Here is a 25,022-nt window from a genome sequence, read left to right as displayed (position 1 = left end):
ATTGTCTTAGCGCAAACATGTTGATCGACATTGTCTCAGCGCAAGCATGTTGATCGACATTGCCTCAGCACAAGCATGTTGATCGACATTGTCTCAGCGTAAGCATGTTGATCGACATTGTCTCAGCGCAAGCGTGTTGATCGACTTTGTCTCTGTGCAAGCATGTTAATCGATGATAAATTATGTCATGAGGAAATTATTCTCGGTTAGATCAAAGTAAAGCTTTTTGTCTAGTAATCGTTTTCAGCGTGTGGATTCATTCGTGTGTGCCAGCAATTTTGGCATTCAACATCTACATTATTGGCTACTGTGCTAACTATCTCTAGTTTGAGTTGAAAAATGTGTTCATATCATTGGAATAAATTGCAGATGTTGGGACGCGCTGGTCGTCCCCAATATGACCTCAAAGGAGAGGGAATTTTGATCACAAACCATAGTGAACTACGCTATTATCTCAGTCTGCTGAACCAGCAGCTGCCCATCGAGAGCCAGATGATAAAAAAACTGCCCGACAACCTGAATGCTGAGATAGTACTTGGTACTGTACAGAATGTCAAAGAGGCTGTTGAGTGGCTTGGTAGGTATTTCGAGTCATGACCAGCAACCATTGTGAAGCTTCAGAAGTGGCCATATTTTAGCTGAAGCAACCAAAGTGCAAAGTATGGTCACACAGGTCCAAAAGTATCTGCCCGGCTATTTTCTATCTAATTGGTGTGCAGTTTTGTTTGTGGTGACATGAAATATGGTCAATTAAATTTAAACTTTTGTTGTGGCTGACCAATCCTAATCCCAATTGAGCTTGATTGAAGATGTTCAGTTGCAATATTTAAACCTCCGTCGAGTCCGTCTTGTAAATATTTCAGCGACGAAAGTGTCAATTTAGTTTTTGAGTGGCATTTTCTACCCTCAAAAGGTGTTAAAACAGTGGAACCTCTACTTAGTAAAGGCTCTACATACAAAAGTTTGAAGTTACAAAATGTCTTTCTCTAAAAATTTTGCTTTGACTTGCGAAAAATATTTCGAGATACAAAAAGGCGTTTCGTATTTAGGCCTGTTTTTTTTCGTGTCTTGGCTGATTTGCTTGCCGTGTGTATGTGACATGTCTCACTCAGTTTTATTTGCTAGCAAGTCTGTAAATGATCTGTGTTGTGTTTTGATTCGTTGTATAATTTGGAGTTATCATATATCACATAGAGATTAAAACAACTTTTGTTTCTAGCAATTTAAGTTGTGCATTTTCTCTGTGATGACATAATTTATCAGTTTGTGTCAATGTAAACAAATCTTTTTAATTACGTTCTTGAAAAAATTTATTCAGAGCAAACATAGCCAAAACAGCAGTTATCAAGACCACCACACACTTGTTCTGACCACCTCTTCCTGCAGTATTCGTTATGGCTCATATAGATGGCCAAAATTAAACAAACAAACATACTGTTCGTAATTTTTATTTATTATTCTTCTGTTCTTTTCATGTGTAATTTTTCTGTTTATTATGTAAAATAATTCTAACACATATTCGTTACAGATTTTAACCATGTAAACTATTTATAATTTATACAATTGTAATATTTGTATAAATTATTTATTGTTATAAACTATAATTGTTGGGGTTCAGAACGAATTAAGGCATTTAATGGTCAAATTGATTTCTACAAAGAAATTTTCTACTTAACGAAACAGCTTCCAGAATTAATTAATCTCGTAAGTGGAGATTCCACTGTATTTTTGATGTGTGATACCTGTTAAACATAAGTGGGATGTACTGTTGTAGGTTATACATACTTGTTCATAAGAATGCTGCGCAACCCAACACTGTATGGTGTCACTCATGATGAAATCGAAGAAGACAAGTGGCTTGAGCAGCGCAGGAAGGATTTAATTCATACATCTGCTACCCAGCTGGACAAACACAATCTTATCAAGTACGACAGGCGCAGCGGAAATTTTCAGGTATGACATTTTTGCTACCGTATTGCTCTCTAGACTCGTATAGATTATACGTATGTAGACTCTGCTCTATAGACTCGTATAGATTATACGTATGTAGACTCTGCTCTATAGACTCGTATAGATTATACGTATGTAGACTCTGCTCTAGCCCTATAACTCATAAATGTATCCAAAGCCTCTTACCTGGTGCTAGGTGACCCCCTACATGGGTTAATTGCAAATGTGTTGGTGTGGTCTTCATTGTCAATTCAGTGTGTCAACTCATTGAGATTCACATTTACGACTGCACAGGTGACGGAACTCGGCCGTATTGCCAGTCACTACTATTGTACATCTGACACGATTGCCATGTACAATCAGCTGCTCAAACCTACACTCAGTGAGATTGAGCTCTTCAGAGTCTTCACCTTGTCCTCTGAGTTCAAACAGATTTCTGTGAGAGAGGTCAGTGTATAGAGTAGATAATTTATCCTATCAAGTGGTTTGTAAACGGAGTCCTTTGTCTGCTACCAGATCTTTTAGGATTGATATAGAGTTACAATACATTGCCATTTATAAATGGCCTATCGCTCAATAATCTGTATTATGTGAAACTTTCACACAATAGGTTGCCTGTGAGTACAACTTCTACACAATAAGTTACATGTGGGTAAAGCTTTTACACAATAGGTTACACATAAGCAAGGACTTTACCCTTCACTGTACTGGACTTGTTCTACTGTCGAATTATACATCACAGATGTATGCAACCCTCTATATAAATGCATATCTGACAGCTAGTATAATTAAAAAAATGTTTATATTTGCAGTAAAATAAGATGTCAATACGCAACAACATTCTTGTTTATATTTATGTCAATTACTGCAACTATTTGAAAATCTCAAACAATTTTACTTTGCTGTCATATTTTTTCATCAGCAACATGACTCCAAATTTCGTGTAAACTTTGTCAAGTGTGGTGTACTTGAGACTTTAAACTTTGTCAAGGGTGGTGTACTTGAGACTTTAAACTTTGTCAAGGGTGGTGTACTTGAGACTTTAAACTTTGTCAAGGGTGGTATACTTGAGACTTTAAACTTGGTCAAGGGTGGTATACTTGAGACTTTAAACTTTGTCAAGGGTGGTGTACTTGAAGCTGTAAACTTTGTCAGGGGTAGTGTAAGTGTGACCGTAAACTTTGTCAAGGGTGGTATACTTGTGACCGTAAACTTTGTCAAGGGTGGTGTACTTGAGACTGTAAACAGCTCTCCCCTCACAAATGTAGTACTGCTCACTTGTTAGTAACTTACCTCCTAATCTTTCAGCATTTACTGATAAATAACTTGAGCATGTCAGACTGTTTTCTAATAAGGACATGTTTAGGTATGTCTGCAACTCCCTTCACATAGACTCTTGCCATAATACGCATTGTTGACAGGAGGAAAAGCTTGAGTTGCAGAAGCTTCTAGAAAGAGTGCCAATACCTATAAAAGAATCTATAGAAGAGCCTACAGCCAAGTGCAATGTACTCCTTCAAGCTTACATTTCTAATCTCAAATTAGAGGTGGGTCTCATCATTTAGTCTTTTTCCTGTTGACAACACACTCAGCTACAAATGCGCTCATCTCCATGTTCTACTCCGTCTCATCTCCATGTTCTACTCCGTCTCATCTCCATGTTCTACTCCGTCTCATCTCCATGTTCTACTCCGTCTCATCTCCATGTTCTACTCCGTCTCATCTCCATGTTCTACTCCGTCTCATCTCCATGTTCTACTCTGTCTCATCTCCATGTTCTACTCTGTCTCATCTCCATGTTCTACTCCGTCTTATCTCCATGTTCTACTCTGTCTCATCTCCATGTTCTACTCTGTCTCATCTCCATGTTCTACTCTGTCTCATCTCCATGTTCTACTCTGTCTCATCTCCATGTTCTACTCTGTCTCATCTCCATGTTCTACTCCGTCTCATCTCCATGTTCTACTCCGTCTCATCTCCATGTTCTACTCCGTCTCATCTCCATGTTCTACTCCGTCTCATCTCCATGTTCTACTCCGTCTCATCTCCATGTTCTACTCCGTCTCATCTCCATGTTCTACTCTGTCTCATCTCCATGTTCTACTCCGTCTCATCTCAATGTTCTACTCTGTCTCATCTCCATGTTCTACTCTGTCTCATCTCCATGTTCTACTCCGTCTCATCTCAATGTTCTACTCTGTCTCATCTCCATGTTCTACTCTGTCTCATCTCCATGTTCTACTCCGTCTCATCTCCATGTTCTACTCCGTCTCATCTCCATGTTCTACTCCGTCTCATCTCAATGTTCTACTCTGTCTCATCTCCATGTTCTACTCCGTCTCATCTCCTTGTTCTACTCCGTCTCATCTCCATGTTCTACTCTGTCTCATCTCCATGTTCTACTCTGTCTCATCTCCATGTTCTACTCTGTCTCATCTCCATGTTCTACTCTGTCTCACGTAATTTACTCTCATCTTTACATTACTTTCTCTTTGTTTGCTTTTTTGAAAAGATTGTTTTACGTTATGAAAAATGTGCTTTAGGGCTTTGCACTCGTGTCCGACATGGTCTATATAACGCAGTCTGCTGGCCGACTCCTTCGCGCAATCTTTGAGATTGTCCTGCACAGAGGTTGGGCTGCTCTTGCTGAAAAGGTTCTTAGTCTATGCAAGATGGTTGATAAACGCATGTAAGTACAGTACCATCAGTGGCAGTAGAAGTGGTGGATAAACACATGTAATTGCAGTACCATCACTAGCAGTAGAAGTTGTGAATAAACACTTGTAAGTACAGTACCATCACTAGCAGTAGAAATGGTGGATGAACACTTGTGAGTACAGTACCATCACTAGCAGTAGAAGTGGTGAATAAACACTTGCGAGTACAGTACCATCACTAGCAGTAAAAGTGGTGGATGAACACTTGTGAGTACAGTACCATCACTAGCAGTAGAAGTGGTGGATAAACACTTGTGAGTACAGTACCATCACTAGCAGTAGAAGTGGTGGATAAACACTTGTGAGTACAGTACCATCACTAGCAGTAAAAGTGGTGGGTGAACACTTGTAAGTACAGTACCATCACTAGCAGTAGAAGTGGTGGATAAACACTTGTGAGTACAGTACCATCACTAGCAGTAGAAGTGGTGGGTGAACACTTGTAAGTACAGTACCATCACTAGCAGTAAAAGTGGTGGATGAACACTTGTAAGTACAGTACCATCACTAGCAGTAGAAGTGGTGGATGAACACTTGTGAGTACAGTACCATCACTAGCAGTAGAAGTGGTGGATGAACACTTGTAAGTACAGTACCATCACTAGCAGTAGAAGTGGTGGATAAACACATGTGAGTACAGTACCATCACTAGCAGTAGAAGTGGTGGATGAACACATGTAAGTACAGTACCATCACTAGCAGTAGAAGTGGTGGATGAACACATGTAAGTACAGTACCATCACTAGCAGTAGAAGTGGTGGATGAACACTTGTGAGTACAGTACCATCACTAGCAGTTGAAGTGAACAATCGAACGTTAGATTTTGTTCATTAAATCATACAGTATGTGTCATGAATATCTTTTATCAGGCGTATGGCCTATGGTAATGTGGTATTCGTTAGTTGTTAACGACATCATCAGTTTCAGTATGAACAAGTATTCTTTGAATAACCTAGATGTAGCATGGAGAGCTTTCAAAAGTTAGATTTCAACCATTCTAAAGATAACATTTTCAGTTTGATTGGTTCAGACACTGGTAAACATTGTGAAGGCTTCATTATTGTCCACCGATGTAAACAATGTAAAGACTTAACATCTCTTCCAGCAAGTGTAGTAAACTACAGCTCTCTTAGCGCTGTGTGCATGTCTATATAGGAAAGCCAAAACAATTCCATCAATGAATCGTTAGTCCACTGTCATGTTGAATTTTTTTATTTAACACAGCACGAGCGTAAAAGCTCTCTGTGTAAATCCGTAATTGGTAAGTACCCTAAACCAGCTAAGATATTAAAATGGGTATTACATAAAGTTAACGTTGACAAAAGCGAATGCTGATTTAAGTGAAAAGACTGCTACCAGTTTTAACGCTAAGATTCAAACTGTTTGACTCAAAATTTTATTTGGAACTTTCAATAAGATCTTTCAAGTTTAGTCATACCTCGACATACGAGCTTAATGCGTTCCAGAACTGAGTTCGTATGTTAATTCTCTCATATCCTAAAGCAGTATTTCCTGTATCAAATAACTAAACACAAACTAATACGTTCCTGTCATGGGACAAAAACTAACCTAAAAACTTACAATAAAAAAGCATGTTCTTATTCACTACCTATGCTCACAAAGTAACAATTATCTATCTAGTGGTTATCATCTGCAGTAAAATGTAACATTGCTATGTGCAGTTTTGTATGGAACTAGCTGTACTACCCGGCGTTACCTTGCTAATAAAAAAGTCTTTGCACAAAAAATTGATTTGTATTTAACATATAATAACATTTGCCATTCTAACTTTCAAACTACATATCACGAGAATAGTGTTTTGTGTAATTGAAATAATTTAAGAGAATATAAAAACATCTGTAAAGGTTTTTAAATTTTGACAGACAACATTTAAAATTCATATCATGAGGAAAATGTTTTGTGCAAGTCAAATAAATTATAAGAAATAAAACAACTATAAAAGAGTTTAGATATAAATGTGAAATAATTAGCAATTAGTTGCTAAATTAAGTCGGTTTTGCTACGATTACAATAAAAGATGATTCGGTAATGATACAATTAATACGAACTGAGAAAATAAAAATCCTGAATATATTGAATTAATAATAACAATTCTTGCATAGAAGTGTGTATGTATACAAAAGGTTACTGTTCCACCAGAAGCTATCCATTCAAACTTTGAATACGACGATACTGGTACCTCTTGATACTGGTACAAATGTAAAAATGAGATATCGTACAGTCTTTGTCTGACCGAACGGAGAGAGAATGTTGAGGCTTTTCTCACGTAGATAATATAATTGTCCGCGTGAGAAGAATTGGCCTTGATCTCAGATATAGTAATTGACCAAAGAACTATTTCTTAACAAGGGTATCGTAACGCGTGGGCGCAAGGCTAAAATAATTAGCGTGCGCATACTGGTATACGGTATATGATAATGTCTGAGAATATCATGCCTTGTATGGCTCAGTGGTAGAGCGCATGGATTTTGAACTTGCGGTAGCAATCTCCGTGAGTCCAAGTCCATTAGAACGTGGAATATCAATTCCAAGATTTTGATAGCTATAGCTGGACATACACACGCTACCAGTTTTGAGAAATTTATGTATATATATATATAGATTCTTAACTTCGATACAGATGTAGTGGCTAATGGCAGTGTGAGAGAGACTTGATGGCAACATGTTCAGTACGCTACATTTTTGTAATGCTTATGTAACATAGCATAGACTTTAAATTTAATTTAAATAAGTTTAGTTTACTAAGCACACCCTTAAAAATAAGTTTCAATCTTACACTTCTGATTCTGTTTTTATTTTTATTATCTTCTGGTCTCCTCTTTTCGCCTCGCTTTCACTATCACTTAGCCAGCTTTCACTATCACTTAGCCAGCTTTCACTATCACTTAGCCAGCTTTCACTATCACTTAGCCAGCTTTCACTATCACTTAGCCAGCTTTCACTATCACTTAGCCAGCTTTCACTATCACTTAGCCAGCTTTCACTATCACTTAGCCAGCTTTCATTATCACTTAGCCAGCTTTCACTATCACTTAGCCAGCTTTCACTATCACTTAGCCAGCTTTCACTATCACTTAGCCAGCTTTCACTATCACTTAGCCAGCTTTCACTATCACTTAGCCAGCTTTCACTATCACTTAGCCAGCTTTCACTATCACTTAGCCAGCTTTCACTATCACTTAGCCAGCTTTCACTATCACTTAGCCAGCTTTCACTATCACTTAGCCAGCTTTCACTATCACTTAGCCAGCTTTCACTATCACTTAGCCAGCTTTCACTATCACTTAGCCAGCTTTCACTATCACTTAGCCAGCTTTCACTATCACTTAGCCAGCTTTCACTATCACTTAGCCAGCTTTCACTATCACTTAGCCAGCTTTCACTATCACTTAGCCAGCTTTCACTATCACTTAGCCAGCTTTCACTATCACTTAGCCAGCTTTCACTATCACTTAGCCAGCTTTCACTATCACTTAGCCAGCTTTCACTATCACTTAGCCAGCTTTCACTATCACTTAGCCAGCTTTCACTATCACTTAGCCAGCTTTCACTATCACTTAGCCAGCTTTCACTATCACTTAGCCAGCTTTCACTATCACTTAGCCAGCTTTCACTATCACTTAGCCAGCTTTAAAAACTTTCAAACTGATCTGACAAGAAAGGCTGAGCGATGTTCTCGAAAGTGGTCACTCGCATGCTTGGCATACTTACATAGACCTGCACGATTTGTCTCCCCATACCAATTCGGTTATTGACCTCAACTTCAATCGAACACCGTTTATAACCGACACACATGAGGACTCACCACGGTGTCAAATGATGTCACAATTTATTGCGGTTAACCTGACACCGAGGCAACCTGAACATCCTCATTTCATGAACCTTAACATCAGATTTTTGTAATGAAATTTAACCCTTTCACTGCCAACCATGTACAAATTCAAGTATCTACCCAGTGCCAGGCATTTTACCGAAAACTGCCGATATTGCTTTATGATATGTATACAGTATTTTTTTCAATCTCTATCTAGAACATGTTTGTTATGGTACATATTTTATTCTGACAACATTTTAATCAACATTGCTATCCAAAAATTCAATGGATCTATACTTTGTGCGATGATAAAGCTATGTGAGGTTACGATTGATGCGAAGCTAAAACGATTCTCCACAATGTTCCTTACTCTTACAAAACTATTACTTTCATCACTATCAGAAACAATGCTGCTACTTTAATTATCAGTATGATCACGAAAATCTGAATTGGCTATAATGTGATCAACATAACTAATTACCTGTTTTCTGACTCGAGCGCGGTGCACAAAAATGAGCTCACACAAAAAACGTTCGTTTTTAGGTTAGAAAGTTTAAATTTGATTCGTTGTTTTAGGCTAATTCTTCTAGAGAAGTTTTCGGACAACACTGTCATCTTCATAAAAGTTTTGAAGACTGTGGGTTATGTTGTCAACGAATAATAAAATCAGGTTACTACGTAATTGCTGGGAAAGTCACAATAATGCATCTATGGTAGTGGACCCTAGAAAATGCATAAAAGCGTTTATGGCAGCGGGAGGATTTCGAGAATAGCTTTCGAGAATGGGTGTGATATCTATGTATATATGTAAAGTAAAGATTAAAAAACCTTTCAAGAGAAAATAGTGTCAATTTCCATGGAAGATTCGGTGTAACTGCCCAAGCACGCAGGCACAGTTTTTATGATATGGAAACCGAAACCGCACCTCAAACTCACACCGGTTAACCGGTGTTTTCGGTTTTGTCCGATGTCAGAAAATAAAACATTCGGCTCGATTTAATATAAACTAACCGCAACCACCGGATCAAACCGAAACATCGTGCAGGTCTATACTTACATAACTTACTCGGTGATCAGCTCATTTTTTCGCATCTCAAATTTGTCTGGTATCTCAGGGCATATTTTTGTTGAAATTTGCTCGTATCTCAAATTTCTCATATGTTGGGGCTTTCGTATGTCGAGATATGGATTGTATATGTGTGCAGGCGATCAGATCACCCTTTTTGTCACACCGATGCTCAGCAGGCTACGGATGGTAAACAGAAACCTGTCTTTGCAGTTTTAAGCATTATTCAAACTACGCTCAGAAGCCTTTCTTACAAGTACAACAGTGGCCAATATTCATCAGTAGTAAACCTGATCAATGTTTGTTCCAAAGGCAGAATGCGAAGTTGTTACACACACATGTCGAACACACATTAAAAATTTCTAACAATATTCTACATTTTATTGATTAAAAGTTTTTTTAATAACTTATCATTTATATGAGCAATCAGCATTTTACGGTTGCGTAAAAGGGATGTTGTAGTTCATGTTGCAGCATTATTTTTAAGGAGTTTAAAGAGATAGGGACACACTTGATGTAATCACACTGTCGTAGTAATAAAGGATTGTAAATAAGATACTCCCCTAGTGTAGTCATAGGCGCTCTATCGTGCTTCTGATAATTAAGCAATGCTGCGTTAAAATATAAAACATTTCTAGCTATGCATTCATAGAGTCATAGCTGTCATGAAGAATTCAGGTGATTGTACCTAATTTAAATTTCTCTTTATTTTTATTAAAATTATAGTGATTCTAATAAAAATTACTCCGCAAATAGACAACTCGCAATTGCATTGCTAGTTATCTGTTATTTTATAAGCCACGAGAATTACCAACTTTAGCTATGATACGGACTTATAATTCGACCGATATTTTGGCTATTGTGATACTAACTTGGTGAGCTCCTCTGCAAGTTAACTAGTTCTGGTCTACAAACTTGCCATGTTTCCTGTCAGTCACATTATGTCTCTTATGTTGCCCACATTTTCTTCATTAATAGCTTTGAATGTTTCAGCCATTTACAATTATTCTTAGAATGAACTATTGTCTGCGGCTAGTACATTAGCCGCTCTTTTTATGCTCTGGTAATGGTTTATCTGTCAGCAACTTTGCGCTTGCGCTGCCTAGCAGAAGCTCTCAGGAACTGTTTTTAATCTTTTGGTGACACGCTTTTGCAGGTGGCAGTCGATGTGTCCTCTACGACAGTTTCGACGGATCCCTGAGGAGGTGGTGAAGAAGATAGAGAAAAAGAATTTTGCATGGGAAAGATTCTATGACCTTGGCCACAATGAGATAGCTGAACTCGTGAGAATGCCCAAGATGGGTAAGTCATATTTAATAAGAGCCGAGCTACTCTTTTCTCACCTTTGCAATGCTCTCTTCCTAGCACCGATAGAACTTTGAGTGGACTTTGACGAGTTCTTTTTTCCTTTATAGGCAAGATGATTCACAGGCATGTTCACCAGTTTCCCAAGTTGGAGTTAGCTGTTCATGTGCAACCCATAACAAGATCGACACTCCGAGTTGAGCTCACAATAACTCCTGACTTTCAGTGGGATGAAAAGATTCATGGCAACTCCGAGGTTTGTACTCTACAGACTTGGAAGTTTATGTTCCTCTTTGCATATTATTGTGCTGAATAATTAGAGGAGTATGCTTATCGTTATCTAATAAGAAAGTGTTTTCTTGTTTGTTAAACAGGTTTATAGCATAGTTATAGCAGACAATTAACCAACAAGAGTCTTTGCGATAGTCTGAATATGTGCTGTTGCAACAGCTTGATGAATAAGTCCATTATTGACGAGCATGCAAATATTACGTTGTATTTGCACTAATGATGTTCCTCCACTTGTTATATATTACTATACAACAGGATCAACATTGGCGCGTATATCTCATAACATTTGACCAAATTAATTAACATAAAATTTTACATCATCTGATGCCATAAAAAGGTCACAAATGTGTTGCAGAATGAGTTCAGATACTTTTTTATGTCCTCTTCATACTATTGTGGTTGACAAGTTAAGCATGTTCTGAGTCAGACGAGTTACCACTATATTCTAGCTTACGGCATTATTATTACTATTAAAAATAAATACTTATTGTCACTACTATTGTTCAATAGATAATTATCAGAAGTATGTTGATTTACAGTTTGTGAAACCTGATCATCTGAACGTCTGATCATTGCGTAGATGAATTAGCTATAAAAATGTGTTTTTGCAAAGCGAAATTAAGATCATCATGAGATGCAAATATGTTTTCCATTGGCTCAACGCCAACAGAGGGTTGTTTCCTTTTGATTAAGCGGAGACACGATGGGCTAATTATACAACTACCCTCCAATCAGAAACGTTTTGTACTAAGCCTACAAAAGCTGCTCCACTTCTGCAACCTTTTGCTTTGATGGATATGTACGGCATGTTATATTTTATAGGGTCGTCTTATCTGCGAATTATTATAAATTCCCTGATTTCAGGACTGTTCTTCTAGGGTTGGCTTATAACTTCACAATCTTCAAGTTCTGAACTTTATGCAGTTGTGAGGTTTGAGTAGCCCTGAGGTTTGAGTAGTCCTGAGGTTCGAGTAGCCCTGAGGTTTGAGTAGTCCTGAGGTTTGAGTAGTCCTGAGGTTCGAGTAGCCCTGAGGTTTGAGTATTTCTGAGGTTTGAGTATTTCTGAGGTTTGAGTATTTCTGAGGTTTGAGTAGCCCTGAGGTTCGAGTAGTCCTGAGGTTCGAGTAGCCCTGAGGTTTGAGTATTTCTGAGGTTTGAGTAGTTTTGAGGTTCGAGTAGTCCTGAGGTTTGAGTATTTCTGAGGTTTGAGTAGCCCTGAGGTTTGAGTAGTCCTGAGGTTTGAGTAGTCCTGAGGTTTGAGTATTTCTGAGGTTTGAGTAGTTTTGAGGTTTGAGTAGTTTTGAGGTTTGAGTAGTTTTGAGGTTTGAGTAGTCCTGAGGTTTGAGTATTTCTGAGGTTTGAGTAGTTTTGAGGTTCGAGTAGTCCTGAGGTTTGAGCATTTCTGAGGTTTGAGTAGCCCTGAGGTTTGAGTAGTCCTGAGGTTTGAGTAGTCCTGAGGTTTGAGTATTTCTGAGGTTTGAGTAGTTTTGAGGTTTGAGTAGTTTTGAGGTTTGAGTAGTTTTGAGGTTTGAGTAGTCCTGAGGTTTGAGTATTTCTGAGGTTTGAGTAGCCCTGAGGTTTGAGTAGTCCTGAGGTTTGAGTAGTCCTGAGGTTTGAGTATTTCTGAGGTTTGAGTAGCCCTGAGGTTTGAGTAGTCCTGAGGTTTGAGTAGTTCCGAGGTTTGAGTAGTTCCGAGGTTTGAGTAGTCCTGAGGTTTGAGTAGTTCTGAGGTTTGAGTAGTCCTGAGGTTTGAGTAGTTTTGCGTATTAAGCTCACCTCAACATGGAGCAATCCTGAATATCGACCCATGCAGAGTATCGTTAGCTCAGTCATAAAACTTCAACTCAAACTTAGTTACCAGAGTTGTAGAGAACTTTTATGGAAGGTTTTCCAAGGTAATAGTTTACTGGTCAGTTTGGCGATGCAGTTTAAATCGTCTATTAATTCTTAAGTTATTAAGTATTTTATTCTTATACCTAATAATATAAAATGAAAACATGCCAAAAAGTTATTTTATCGTTATGTATTAGAATTTTTTCTGAGAATGAATATCTGTCAAAAGAATTGGCAACTTTTACACGGTTGTTATTTGTAAAGCTTTTCAAATCCTTGAATTGCTTTAAACTCTCTAAACTTAAATAATCATTGGGTGAAATAATAATAATAATTGCTGGGTGAAATAATAATAAAATAATAATCACTGGGTAATAATTTGGTAAAATTCAAAGAAAGTGGTTAATCTTTGATTTCTTAATTCTTAACTGAACAAAAATTATATATTCAAACCATGTTTGTGCACTTATTGCCGATGAGAATGGAAACAACATGGAAATTAAACATTCACTCATGTAAGTCAAAGTTTCTCCAAGTCGATGATTGTCTACATTGCGAATTCGCTGACACAGATATCGCCTGATTTTCGTGAACAGCTCATTAACGCATAGCTTAATTTTCAAACTACAGTCAAACATGGATAACTCGAACTTCAAGGGACCGAGCAAAAGTGTTCGAATTATCAGAGCGTTCAAGTTATCAGAGCACTGTCACAAGTCCATATATTTACTTAGTTATTAGTAGATACATGTACATATACAAACTATAATATAAATCAAAAGCACAAATGGCTTGTTTCAAATTAAATGCTTCTAATGTAAAGTTTAAAACGTTTTCATGAAAAAGTATAGAGATTTTTCTATCACTTGAGATTGGTTTGTTGTTTGAGGTGATGTTATTGCCAGGACGTTTTTCAGATTGACATTGGCAAAACTTGATCGTTGTTGAAATGCTCAAAAGAAAAGACATTTTTTTCTTTTGGGGTTTTACCCACGATCAATTTTGCCGTTTTTTCTTGAAGTTTATGCAGATTACCTTACTTTACCTGGGATTCGTTAAGAGCAACACTCCGAGGCAGTTCAATTAGAAGTTTTACGAGGTTTTACGGTACATTCTATATCACTCACGCTTTTTTAATAGATACTTATTGAATGTACACACGTATTCTGTGTTTAGGTCAAACGATGAATAGTTTTTTGTAGCTCAGACAACGTATTACAACAATTTTAAGACGTTTTAAACATTCAACATTCCGACGTTGATTCAACACGGAATCAACGTCGGAAAACTATTCATCACGGGCTAGCCGGGTCACGCACTCAAGGATTTTCGCCACGCACATACAAAACAACATGCGATTTTTGTTTTGTATGTGCGTGGCGAAAATCCTTGCGCGCGTGACCCGGCTAGCCCGTGCTATTCATCGTATCGTAGTATAAGTCAAATTTCACCAAACTTTTAGAAAAGTCGTTGACAAAAATATTTTGCCGATGGTGGTAATAACGACGCTTATGAATTACGAAAAGATGAAGTTTACCTCTATGGCTTTGAATAAAGTGATTTTCTAAAGCGATAACAACCGTTTCGGTAGCCGTTGGGCAAAAAAACAGTTCGAATTAACAGTGTTGAGTTCGAGTTATTTATAGCAATTTATCATTACGTGGGAACGGACCAAAGGAAATGTTCGAATTAACCATGTGTTCGAGCTATCCGTGGACGAGTTATCCATGTTTGACTGTATTCTAGTAGAGCGAGCTGATACCTTAGCATTACTTTATAGGCCTTCTGGATCTGGGTGACAGATGTGGATGACGAGACGATTCTCCATCATGAATACTTCCTCCTCAAACAAAAGTTTGTGCAAGACGAGCATGTCGTCAAATTTTTTGTTCCCGTCTTTGAGCCTCTCCCCCCTCAGTACTTCATCAAAGTCATTAGTGATAGGTGGATAGCCTCAGAGACCCAGCTTCCTGTCTCTTTCCGGCACCTTATTCTACCTGAGAAGTATCCACTGCCAACAGAGTTGTTGGACCTTCAGCCGCTGCCAGTCTCAGCACTCAGAAATGGCGAATACGAGAAGCTCTACAATCTTCAGTTTTTCAACCCCATTCAGACCCAAGGTAAAAAATTGGCATACCTCTCAGTGTATATATTAGTATACCTCTCAGTCTATATATTAGTATACCTCTCAGTCTATATATCAGTATACCTCTCAGTCTATATATTAGTATACCTCTCGGTCTATATGTAGCAGTCAACACACTACATACTACTTAGTCTATACACTTTCTAGTGTTCAACACACTTTACAACACCGATGAAAATGTTTTCATCGGTGCTCCTACTGGGAGTGGCAAGACTGTGTGTGCCGAGTTTGCTCTACTGCGAATGCTCACACTAAGCCCTGAAGGACGATGTGTCTACGTTACACCACTGGAGGCACTTGCTGAGCAGGTACGTGTGCTGTTGTTTTGTATTTGTCTCCCCTGAATAAAAGTCTCAACTTTTTTTATTGTTTTTTGTTGTAAAAGCTTATTGTTAAATGTTAAATATCGCTTCTTGTCATTTACGTTCATCTGATATCAAACTTTGGTTGTTTGTATAACAATGCTAATCACCCTGACTCTTTATGTAACAGTTTGGCACTTTATTGCCACGATATCTCTTATTTATGTATATGATCTCATGACTAGCATTAGGTGAGCGCATCTTGGAGCAGTATTCCATTGTAGTGGCATATCTGTCCTGATTATTTGCGCCAGATCATTGGACGGCTACTTATCGCAAAGCATTGGCTACTTGAGATGTTTTGTCATTGTATGCTGTACAGTAATATTCAAACAGGAGCTAATTGTGCAAGTGCATTCTTACTAGTGTATTCATAATACAAAAGTGTAGCTTGGCATTTATAACATTAATAATTTGAGTCAAATTACAGTGACACGAGTATGAGGTTGTTTTGTCCATCATTAACAACAAACTTAACCGTGACACTGTTGAATTTGGTGGATGGAAGTATAATTACTACATGGTATCTGCAAGCTAGTTTTTGATGTTTTGGTTTGTTAGTGACCTCTGAATGTCAGGCTAGTTTTTGCTTTCACAGGTATATAGTCAATGGCAGTCGAAGTTTGGTGGTGGTTTGGGAAAGAAAGTCGTGCTGCTGACCGGCGAAACCGGAGCTGATTTGAAGTTGCTTGCGAAGGTATAAGTAGTTTTTGCACACTTTAGCAATTATTGCTCTGATGATATTTATGAATGCTGAATATGTCATCTTCAACAAATATTATGACAACCTTGTAGGGCAATGTGATTGTTTCGACCCCTGAGAAGTGGGATGTCCTTTCAAGAAGGTGGAAACAAAGAAAGAACATACAAAATGTGGACTTGTTCATCGTAGATGAACTTCACCTGCTCGCCGAAACCGGAGGGGTAGTTTTTGCCTTGCTTTTAAATGCCCGGTCACAATAGATATTGAGTGCATATGTACCATCTACAACCCTTGCTAGTTGTGTGCATGTGCTGTGTACCATCTACAACCCTTGCTAGTTGTGTGCATGCGCTGTGTACCATCTACAACCCTTGCTAGTTGTGTGCATATGCTGTGTACCATCTACAACCCTTGCTAGTTGTGTGCATGTGCTGTGTACCATCTACAACCCTTGCTAGTTGTGTGCATGTGCTGTGTACCATCTACAATCCTTGCTAGTTGTGTGCATATGCTGTGTACCATCTACAACCCTTGCTAGTTGTGTGCATGTGCTGTGTACCATCTACAATCCTTGCTAGTTGTGTGCATGTGCTGTGTACCATCTACAATCCTTGCTAGTTGTGTGGATATGCTGTGTACCATCTACAATCCTTGCTAGTTGTGTGCATATGCTGTGTACCATCTACAACCCTTGCTAGTTGTGTGCATATGCTGTGTACCATCTACAACCCTTGCTAGTTGTGTGGATATGCTGTGTACCATCTACAATCCTTGCTAGTTGTGTGCATATGCTGTGTACCATCTACAATCCTTGCTAGTTGTGTGCATATGCTGTGTACCATCTACAACCCTTGCTAGTTGTGTGCATGTGCTGTGTACCATCTACAATCCTTGCTAGTTGTGTGCATGTGCTGTGTACCATCTACAACCCTTGCTAGTTGTGTGCATGTGCTGTATACCATCTACAATCCTTGCTAGTTGTGTGCATATGCTGTGTACCATCTACAACCCTTGCTAGTTGTGTGCATGTGCTGTGTACCATCTACAACCCTTGCTAGTTGTGTGCATGTGCTGTATACCATCTACAACCCTTGCTAGTTGTGTGCATATGCTGTGTACCATCTACAATCCTTGCTAGTTGTGTGCATATGCTGTGTACCATCTACAATCCTTGCTAGTTGTGTGCATATGCTGTGTACCATCTACAACCCTTGCTAGTTGTGTGCATGTGCTGTGTACCATCTACAATCCTTGCTAGTTGTGTGCATGTGCTGTGTACCATCTACAACCCTTGCTAGTTGTGTGCATGTGCTGTATACCATCTACAATCCTTGCTAGTTGTGTGGATATGCTGTGTACCATCTACAACCCTTGCTAGTTGTGTGCATGTGCTGTGTACCATCTACAACCCTTGCTAGTTGTGTGCATGTGCTGTGTACCATCTACAATCCTTGCTAGTTGTGTGCATATGCTGTGTACCATCTACAACCCTTGCTAGTTGTGTGCATATGCTGTGTACCATCTACAACCCTTGCTAGTTGTGTGCATGTGCTGTGTACCATCTACAACCCTTGCTAGTTGTATGCATGTGCTGTGTACCATCTACAATCCTTGCTAGTTGTGTGCATATGCTGTGTACCATCTACAATCCTTGCTAGTTGTGTGCATATGCTGTGTACCATCTACAACCCTTGCTAGTTGTGTGCATATGCTGTGTACCATCTACAACCCTTGCTAGTTGTGTGCATGTGCTGTGTACCATCTACAACCCTTGCTAGTTGTATGCATGTGCTGTGTACCATCTACAATCCTTGCTAGTTGTGTGCATATGCTGTGTACCATCTACAACCCTTGCTAGTTGTGTGCATGTGCTGTGTACCATCTACAATCCTTGCTAGTTGTGTGCATGTGCTGTGTACCATCTACTACCCTTGCTAGTTGTGTGCATGTGCTGTGTACCATCTACAACCCTTGCTAGTTGTGTGCATATGCTATGTACCATCTACAATCTTTGCTAGTTGTGTGCATATGCTGTGTACCATCTACAACCCTTGCTAGTTGTGTGCATGTGCTGTGTACCATCTACAACCCTTGCTAGTTGTGTGCATATGCTGTGTACCATCTACAACCCTTGCTAGTTGTGTGCATGTGCTGTGTACCATCTACAACCCTTGCTAGTTGTGTGGATATGCTGTGTACCATCTACAATCCTTGCTAGTTGTGTGCATGTGCTGTGTACCATCTACAACCCTTGCTAGTTGTGTGCATGTGCTGTGTACCATCTACAACCCTTGCTAGTTGTGTGCATATGCTGTGTACCATCTACAATCCTTGCTAGTTGTGTGCATATGCTGTGTACCATCTACTACTGCAGGGTTTTTAATTAGTGTGCTCACTAGTTATTCTGTTTCTTTATATCTTATCATGTGAACAGGTGTATAACATGTGCTTGTTGAACATGTATAACATGTGCTTGTTAAACATATACAAACTTGTTAAAAAAATTTGTAAGCCAACTAATGGCAATCACTTACTTATGCAATCACCCTGCGTGGTATGCAAAGCAGTTGGGTATGTGCCCTCGTATAGCGTCTTATATCGGCAAGCTGTCAACTCATTCTCTGGGGCCTATTGGGGAGGGTGTCGGACTGGGGAACGGCAGGGTTCGAGATCAAATCTTCTTCAGTACGGATTCTTTATTCAAAGGTTTTAAAATCTATAGCTGTAATGCAGACAGACGACAGACAGACATACTTTGAGATATATATATATATATAGATTATATATAGCCTAAGTTTGTTAGCTTTGATGCAAACTAAAGTTGATGGATATCTGAGTGATGCAAGCTAGACACGAAGATTTAATACTGCTCGCGATTTCATGTAGCAATATGTAAATAAATCCTATTGACTTGAAGATTAGTCAGCATTTGTTCCTGTTCACTCTCCTGTATAGTAGCATACATGCTAGGATTCTATGGCAACATTTTTATACCTGTTTCTTGTACTTGATTCAGAAGTTTTGTTGTTTCTGTCAACCATTTACATGTACTGTGGTAAACATATCTCTATACAGTCTTCTAACTCTACATATACTGTGGTAAACGTATCTTTATACAGTCTTCTAACCCTACATGTACTGTGGTAAACATATCTCTATACAGTCTTCTAACCCTACATGTACTGTGGTAAACATATTTGTATACAGCCTCCTAACCCTACATGTACTGTGGTAAACGTATCTCTATAGTCTCCTAACCATACATATACTGTGGTAAATGTATCTTTATACAGTCTCCTAACCCGTTAAGTTTCTCTTGAAGGCGTGCTTTGTGATTGCAGCCCGTACTTGAAGTCATCACCTCTCGTATGAGATATATATCATCACAGATCAAGAAGAACATCCGTATAGTTGCCTTGAGTGTATCCATAGGCAATGTCAAGGACATTGCTGGGTGGCTGGGATGCAGCGCTACTGGCACATTCAGCTTTTTGCCTACTGTCAGACCGCTGCCCCTCGAGTTACACATTCAGGTAGGGGGATGAGCTGTACCGTTCTCAACATATATCGAGTGAGAAAGGGAGAGTTAGTTAGCGGGAGGGGGAGGGGAGGGGAGGGGGAAGGGGAGAGAAAGAGTTGGGGAGAGAGAGAGTTGGGGAGAGAGAGAGAGAGTTGAGGAGAGAGAGAGAGTTGGGGAGAGAGAGTTGGGGGGAGAGGGAAAGGGAGAGGGAGAGAGAGAAAGCGGGGGAGGGAGAGACATTGCTCATCTAGAGCGGCTTGTAGTGGTAAAACAGATCAAAGACAGATTTTGAGAAGCTGCTTGTCGATTAGTTGTATTTAAATTTGTCATTATTGTTCAAACATGTTATATGGTGGTACTTAGTGTTCACCATCTAAATTGCATTCTAATATAAAATTCTATAATCTATTGCAGGGATTCAATATAACACACAACCAGTCTCGACTGCTTGCTATGGTCAAACCTGTTTACCAGGCCATTAACAGACACTCCGTCAATAAGTCGGCCATCGTGTATGTACCGTCTCGCAAGCAAACTAGACTCACAGCTATTGATCTCATCACTTACACACTCGCTGAAAAGAATGCTGCCCGATTCCTGCATGTGACAGCGCAAGACCTAGAGCCCTTTTTACTCCAACTGAACGATAAGGTATTTGGGCTTCCTTATATCATTGCATGCTGCATATGTCATGTTGTGTAACAAACCAGTGGCATGCATTTTCTCATATAACTTATCGCTTCAAGTATCTATTCCGAAACAATTTGATACGTGACACGTTATGTTGGATCTCATATCTGCTACTTCCCCATTTACATAAACGTTGTATGCTTCAGACACTCAAGGAAACGGTGTGCAATGGTGTAGCTTACCTGCATGAAGGCCTATCCGATACAGACCGCAGAATCGTGACCAAGTTATTCAACAGCGGAGCTATCCAGCTCGTAGTTGTCTCTAAGAACCTCGCTTGGGGCAGCAGTCTCAATGCTTACCTCGTCGTTGTTATGGACACACAGTTTTACAACGGCAAAGTGCATGCGTATGTTAAGTACTTTTCTTCCTACATACAGTGAAACTCGGATAACTCAAACTTCAAGGACCGAGCAAAAGTGTTCGAGTTATTAGAGCGTTCAAGTTATCAGGACAGCCATAAGTGCACGTATTTATCAGTAGATCCATGTACATATACAAACTATATATAAATCAAAAGCATAGATTGCTTGTTGCAAGTTAAAGGGTCTCTCGTGTGAAGTTTTAAATATTTTTAATCAGAAAGTATAGATATTTTTCTATCACTTGAGATTTGTTTGTTGTTTTGGGTGATGTGACTGCCAGGACGTTCTCAGATTAAAATTGGCAAAACTTGATCGCGGTTAAAACGCTCAGAAAAAATACATACATATTTTTCTACCGAGCGTTTTAACCAAGATCAATTTTGCAGTAAGTCAGATATTACAAAGCTGCTTTATTATTAAAAACCCATTATCAATTTTGCCGATTTTACTTTAAATTTATCCGAATTTTACTTCGCTTTTCTTGCTTTCAGAGGGTTATCGCTAAGCGGATGTTTGGTAAAATTTGAGTTTTGCAAACCTTTAGAAAAGTGGTTAATGAAAATATTTTGCCGATGTTGGTAATAACGAGGCCTAAGAACCACTAAAAGTCGATGTTTATCTCTATGGCTTGGAATAAAGTGATATTCTAAAGCGATAGTAACAACCGTCTCGGTAGCCGTTTGACAAAAAACTGTTCGAGTTAACGGAGTTTCGGTCGAGTTATCTAAAGCCATTTATCATTGCGTTGGAACGGACCAAAAAAATACGTTGAGTTAATCGTGTTTTCGAGTTATCCGAGGGCGAGTTATCCGAGTTTCACTGTGTTTTTCATAATGCCCAAGTATTTCGGGTAATCTGATACACGCGGTGGCCATTTGAAATCCCTTACTTATAGTTCAGGAGTAGATGTTCGTATGACCTGTATATGCTTCTGCAGGGGTGGAGTTATCTGTTTTACTATAGTGCACGCTTTACCAACCTCTACAATGTCGGAGTTTGTGACAGGTTTTTATTGTTGTTCATAGATAGTAGCATTATGTCGTTTTTACTCTGTAGGTATGAGGACTACCCAATAGCTGAGGTGTTGCAGATGATTGGCCAAGCAAATCTGCCAGGGAGGGAAGAAGAAGGCAAGGCAGTCATACTCTGTCAGACCAGTAAAAAGGCCTACTATAAGAAGTTTCTCGAGGATCCAATGGCTGTAAGTCTTTAGCAATCCTTTCTTCTGGCCTGCGATTACTCACCTAGAACAAACACTACAAGGCATTAGTAATTGGAACATAATTGTTCAAATATATATACCGTAAAACCTCTAATTGAACGCCGCCTCTATTTGAACGCTGTCACCCTGAGGGAAGAGTTGAAAAATAGATCGCCACTCTCCAATTGAACGTCACCTCCATTTGAAAACCACCTCGACAATATTTGATCTTTACGAGTCCATAATATCAACTGATCAGTAGAAGTGTCTACAAAATCGTATTAATAATGAATCGTTTATATTAGTAGCAATTAATTTTCTTGTTATCCAATTCCAAAGCTTTTCTGTTTTTTTTCGTTAAAACTTTGAAAGCGACACCATAGAAATAATCAATAACGGTTTCAGGCTAGTAGTAGTTCTCTGTTTAACGCGGTCGTTCTACTTTGAAGAAGCCTACATAGAAAAAAACCGGTTTAATTTCACGATGGTAGATTGAACTTTGAAAGCAACGCCATAGAAATAACTACTGTCTCAGGCTAATAGTAAACCCTTGTTTAACGCTGTCCTAATACTTCGAAGGACGTGCGTATAAAAACCAGTTCGCAAGTTTTGGACCAAAGGTTACGTTTACTAAGCAAACTTTTACGCCTTACGCGCTCAATGCAGCACGTGAAAGCTATGCTAAAACATTTTTGAACGCTAATATTTTCACGACTAGTTCAGCGGTGCAAAAGGAGAGTTGAGGTCAAAAGATATTGTGGAAGGTATTGGACTGGACAACTAAAAGATGTTCGTTCCATCGAAAGCAACAATCAGAACGCAGCTATCCGAGCAAATGATGGAAATATCTTTGTGTTAAAAACGTAATTTTTGTTTCTGCATGTAATATAAGTATGATTCGTTTATGTCACTTGTTCATAAATATAATTATTTGTATCATTTGATAGATTATTTGTGTATAATATATAAATATGCAGATTTATAGCATGTTATTTAATTATTAGCGTCCTTGCAGCTATCTTAACACGGCTTACGATGGAACGATGCTCATAACTCCACTTCTATTGCACATAAAAAGCCAGTTTTGGCTACAAATTGTAGCAAACATATCAAAGAATGCAATGAGCTTTTATTCAACAATGTCAAACACAAATATAAAATAAGTTGTTTTCAAATTTAGAATAAAATAAATATTGAAAACTCAAGCAAATTGCAAAGAAGAACACAGGCTATAATATCATCGCAGGTCAATTGCAAGCAATAGATATCAACTAATAGAGATATTTCGAAATTAGAGTGCCACGGCGTTCAATTAGAGGTTTTACGGTGTATATATATATTATTATTATAATATATATTATTATATATATATATTATTCCCAGCCTTTCACACGGATTGCCTCACTAAGATTATGCTCACGTGGCTTTTAGAATCATCTCTCTCATCGACCAAACTGAAACTTCCTTCAGTGTTAGGCTTTTTTTCTACCAGAGAAAGCATTGACCAAATCAAAGAAATCTATCAGACTACTTTGGATCTGACCAGTCACTGTAGCTGTACCTGTTTGTTATACGGGTGTAGATGGTACAGGGCTTGTGTGTACCTGTATGTAATACGACTGTAGATGGTACAGGGCACGTGTGTACCTGTATGTAATACGACTGTAGATGGTACAGGGCACGTGTGTACCTGTATGTAATACGGGTGTAGATGGTACAGAGCATGTGTGTACCTGTATGTAATACGACTGTAGATGGTACAGGGCGTGTGTGTGTACCTGTATGTAATACGGCTGTAGATGGTACAGGGCTTGTGTGTACCTGTATGTTATGCAACTGTGCTCTAAAATGAGATGACTAAAACTCCTTAAGTGTGCTTTAGAATGAGACGACTAAAACTCCTTAAGCGTGCTCTAGAATGAGACGACTAAAACTCCTTAAGTGTGCTCTAGAATGAGATGACTAAAACTCCTTAAGCGTGCTCTAGAATGAGACGACTAAAACTCCTTGAGTGTGCTCTAGAATGAGACGACTAAAACTCCTTAAGTGTGCTCTAGAATGAGACGACTAAAACTCCTTAAGTGTGCTCTAGAATGAGACGACTAAAACTCCTTAAGTGTGCTCTAGAATGAGACGACTAAAACTCCGTAAGTGTGCTCTAGAATGAGACGACTAAAACTCCTCAAGTGTGCTCTAGAATGAGATGACTAAAACTCCTCAAGTGTGCTCTAGAATGAGACGACTAAAACTCCTTAAGTTTGCTCTAGAATGAGACGACTAAAACTTTGTAAGTGTGCTCTAGAATGAGACGACTAAAACTCCTTAAGTGTGCTCTAGAATGAGACGACCAAAACTCCTTAAGTGTGCTCTAGAATGAGACGACTAAAACTCCTTAAGTTTGCTCTAGAATGAGACGACTAAAACTCCTTAAGTTTGCTCTAGAATGAGACGACTAAAACTCCTCAAGTGTGCTCGAAAATGAGACGACTAAAACTCCTCAAGTGTGCTCTAGAATGAGACGACTAAAACTCCTTAAGTGTGCTCTAGAATGAGACGACTAAAACTCCTTAAGTGTGCTCTAGAATGAGACGACTAAAACTCCTTAAGTGTGCTCTAGAATGAGACGACTAAAACTCCTTAAGTGTGCTCTAGAATGAGACGACTAAAACTCCTTAAGTGTGCTCTAGAATGAGACGACTAAAACTCCTCAAGTGTGCTCTAGAATGAGACGACTAAAACTCCTTAAGTGTGCTCTAGAATGAGACGACTAAAACTCCTTAAGTGTGCTCTAGAATGAGATGACTAAAACTCCTTAACCCTTTCGCGAGCAGAGCGACGTTTTTGTCGCTTTGCGATACGGCTGTTAATGGGCAGTGCGACGTCTTTGTCGTTTCGGGAACTTATTTTATTATTGCAGTTTCTGGTTAGCTAAATGCCGTTTTTTGTTTACTTTTTTTACCAATAGCAAGCTACGATATAGTAGTTTCTGTTAGCCTCAAAAATTGACTTTAAGGTTGAAAAAAACGATCGTTTTTAGC

General features: G+C 38.8%; 1 protein-coding gene across 1 annotated transcript in view; it reads left to right on the top strand.

The window, feature by feature from the left end:
* The window catches only part of LOC137385481 (U5 small nuclear ribonucleoprotein 200 kDa helicase-like), a 70,039-nt gene that overhangs the window by 29,441 nt on the left and 15,576 nt on the right, over nt 1–25,022 (top strand). The window contains exons 16-30 of the mRNA XM_068071949.1: nt 370–577; nt 1,775–1,953; nt 2,245–2,397; nt 3,372–3,497; nt 4,494–4,639; nt 10,725–10,870; nt 10,984–11,129; nt 14,778–15,117; nt 15,291–15,451; nt 16,104–16,202; nt 16,301–16,429; nt 19,550–19,741; nt 20,143–20,379; nt 20,565–20,767; nt 21,840–21,984. Of these exons, the coding sequence (XP_067928050.1) occupies nt 370–577; nt 1,775–1,953; nt 2,245–2,397; nt 3,372–3,497; nt 4,494–4,639; nt 10,725–10,870; nt 10,984–11,129; nt 14,778–15,117; nt 15,291–15,451; nt 16,104–16,202; nt 16,301–16,429; nt 19,550–19,741; nt 20,143–20,379; nt 20,565–20,767; nt 21,840–21,984 (2,610 nt within the window). The remainder of the gene's footprint in view (nt 1–369; nt 578–1,774; nt 1,954–2,244; nt 2,398–3,371; nt 3,498–4,493; nt 4,640–10,724; nt 10,871–10,983; nt 11,130–14,777; nt 15,118–15,290; nt 15,452–16,103; nt 16,203–16,300; nt 16,430–19,549; nt 19,742–20,142; nt 20,380–20,564; nt 20,768–21,839; nt 21,985–25,022) is intronic.

Source organism: Watersipora subatra, chromosome 1, assembly GCF_963576615.1.
Source record: "Watersipora subatra chromosome 1, tzWatSuba1.1, whole genome shotgun sequence".
In the NCBI taxonomy this organism is placed as follows: domain Eukaryota; kingdom Metazoa; phylum Bryozoa; class Gymnolaemata; order Cheilostomatida; family Watersiporidae; genus Watersipora; species Watersipora subatra.
This window is presented reverse-complemented; position numbering and strand designations above follow the sequence as displayed.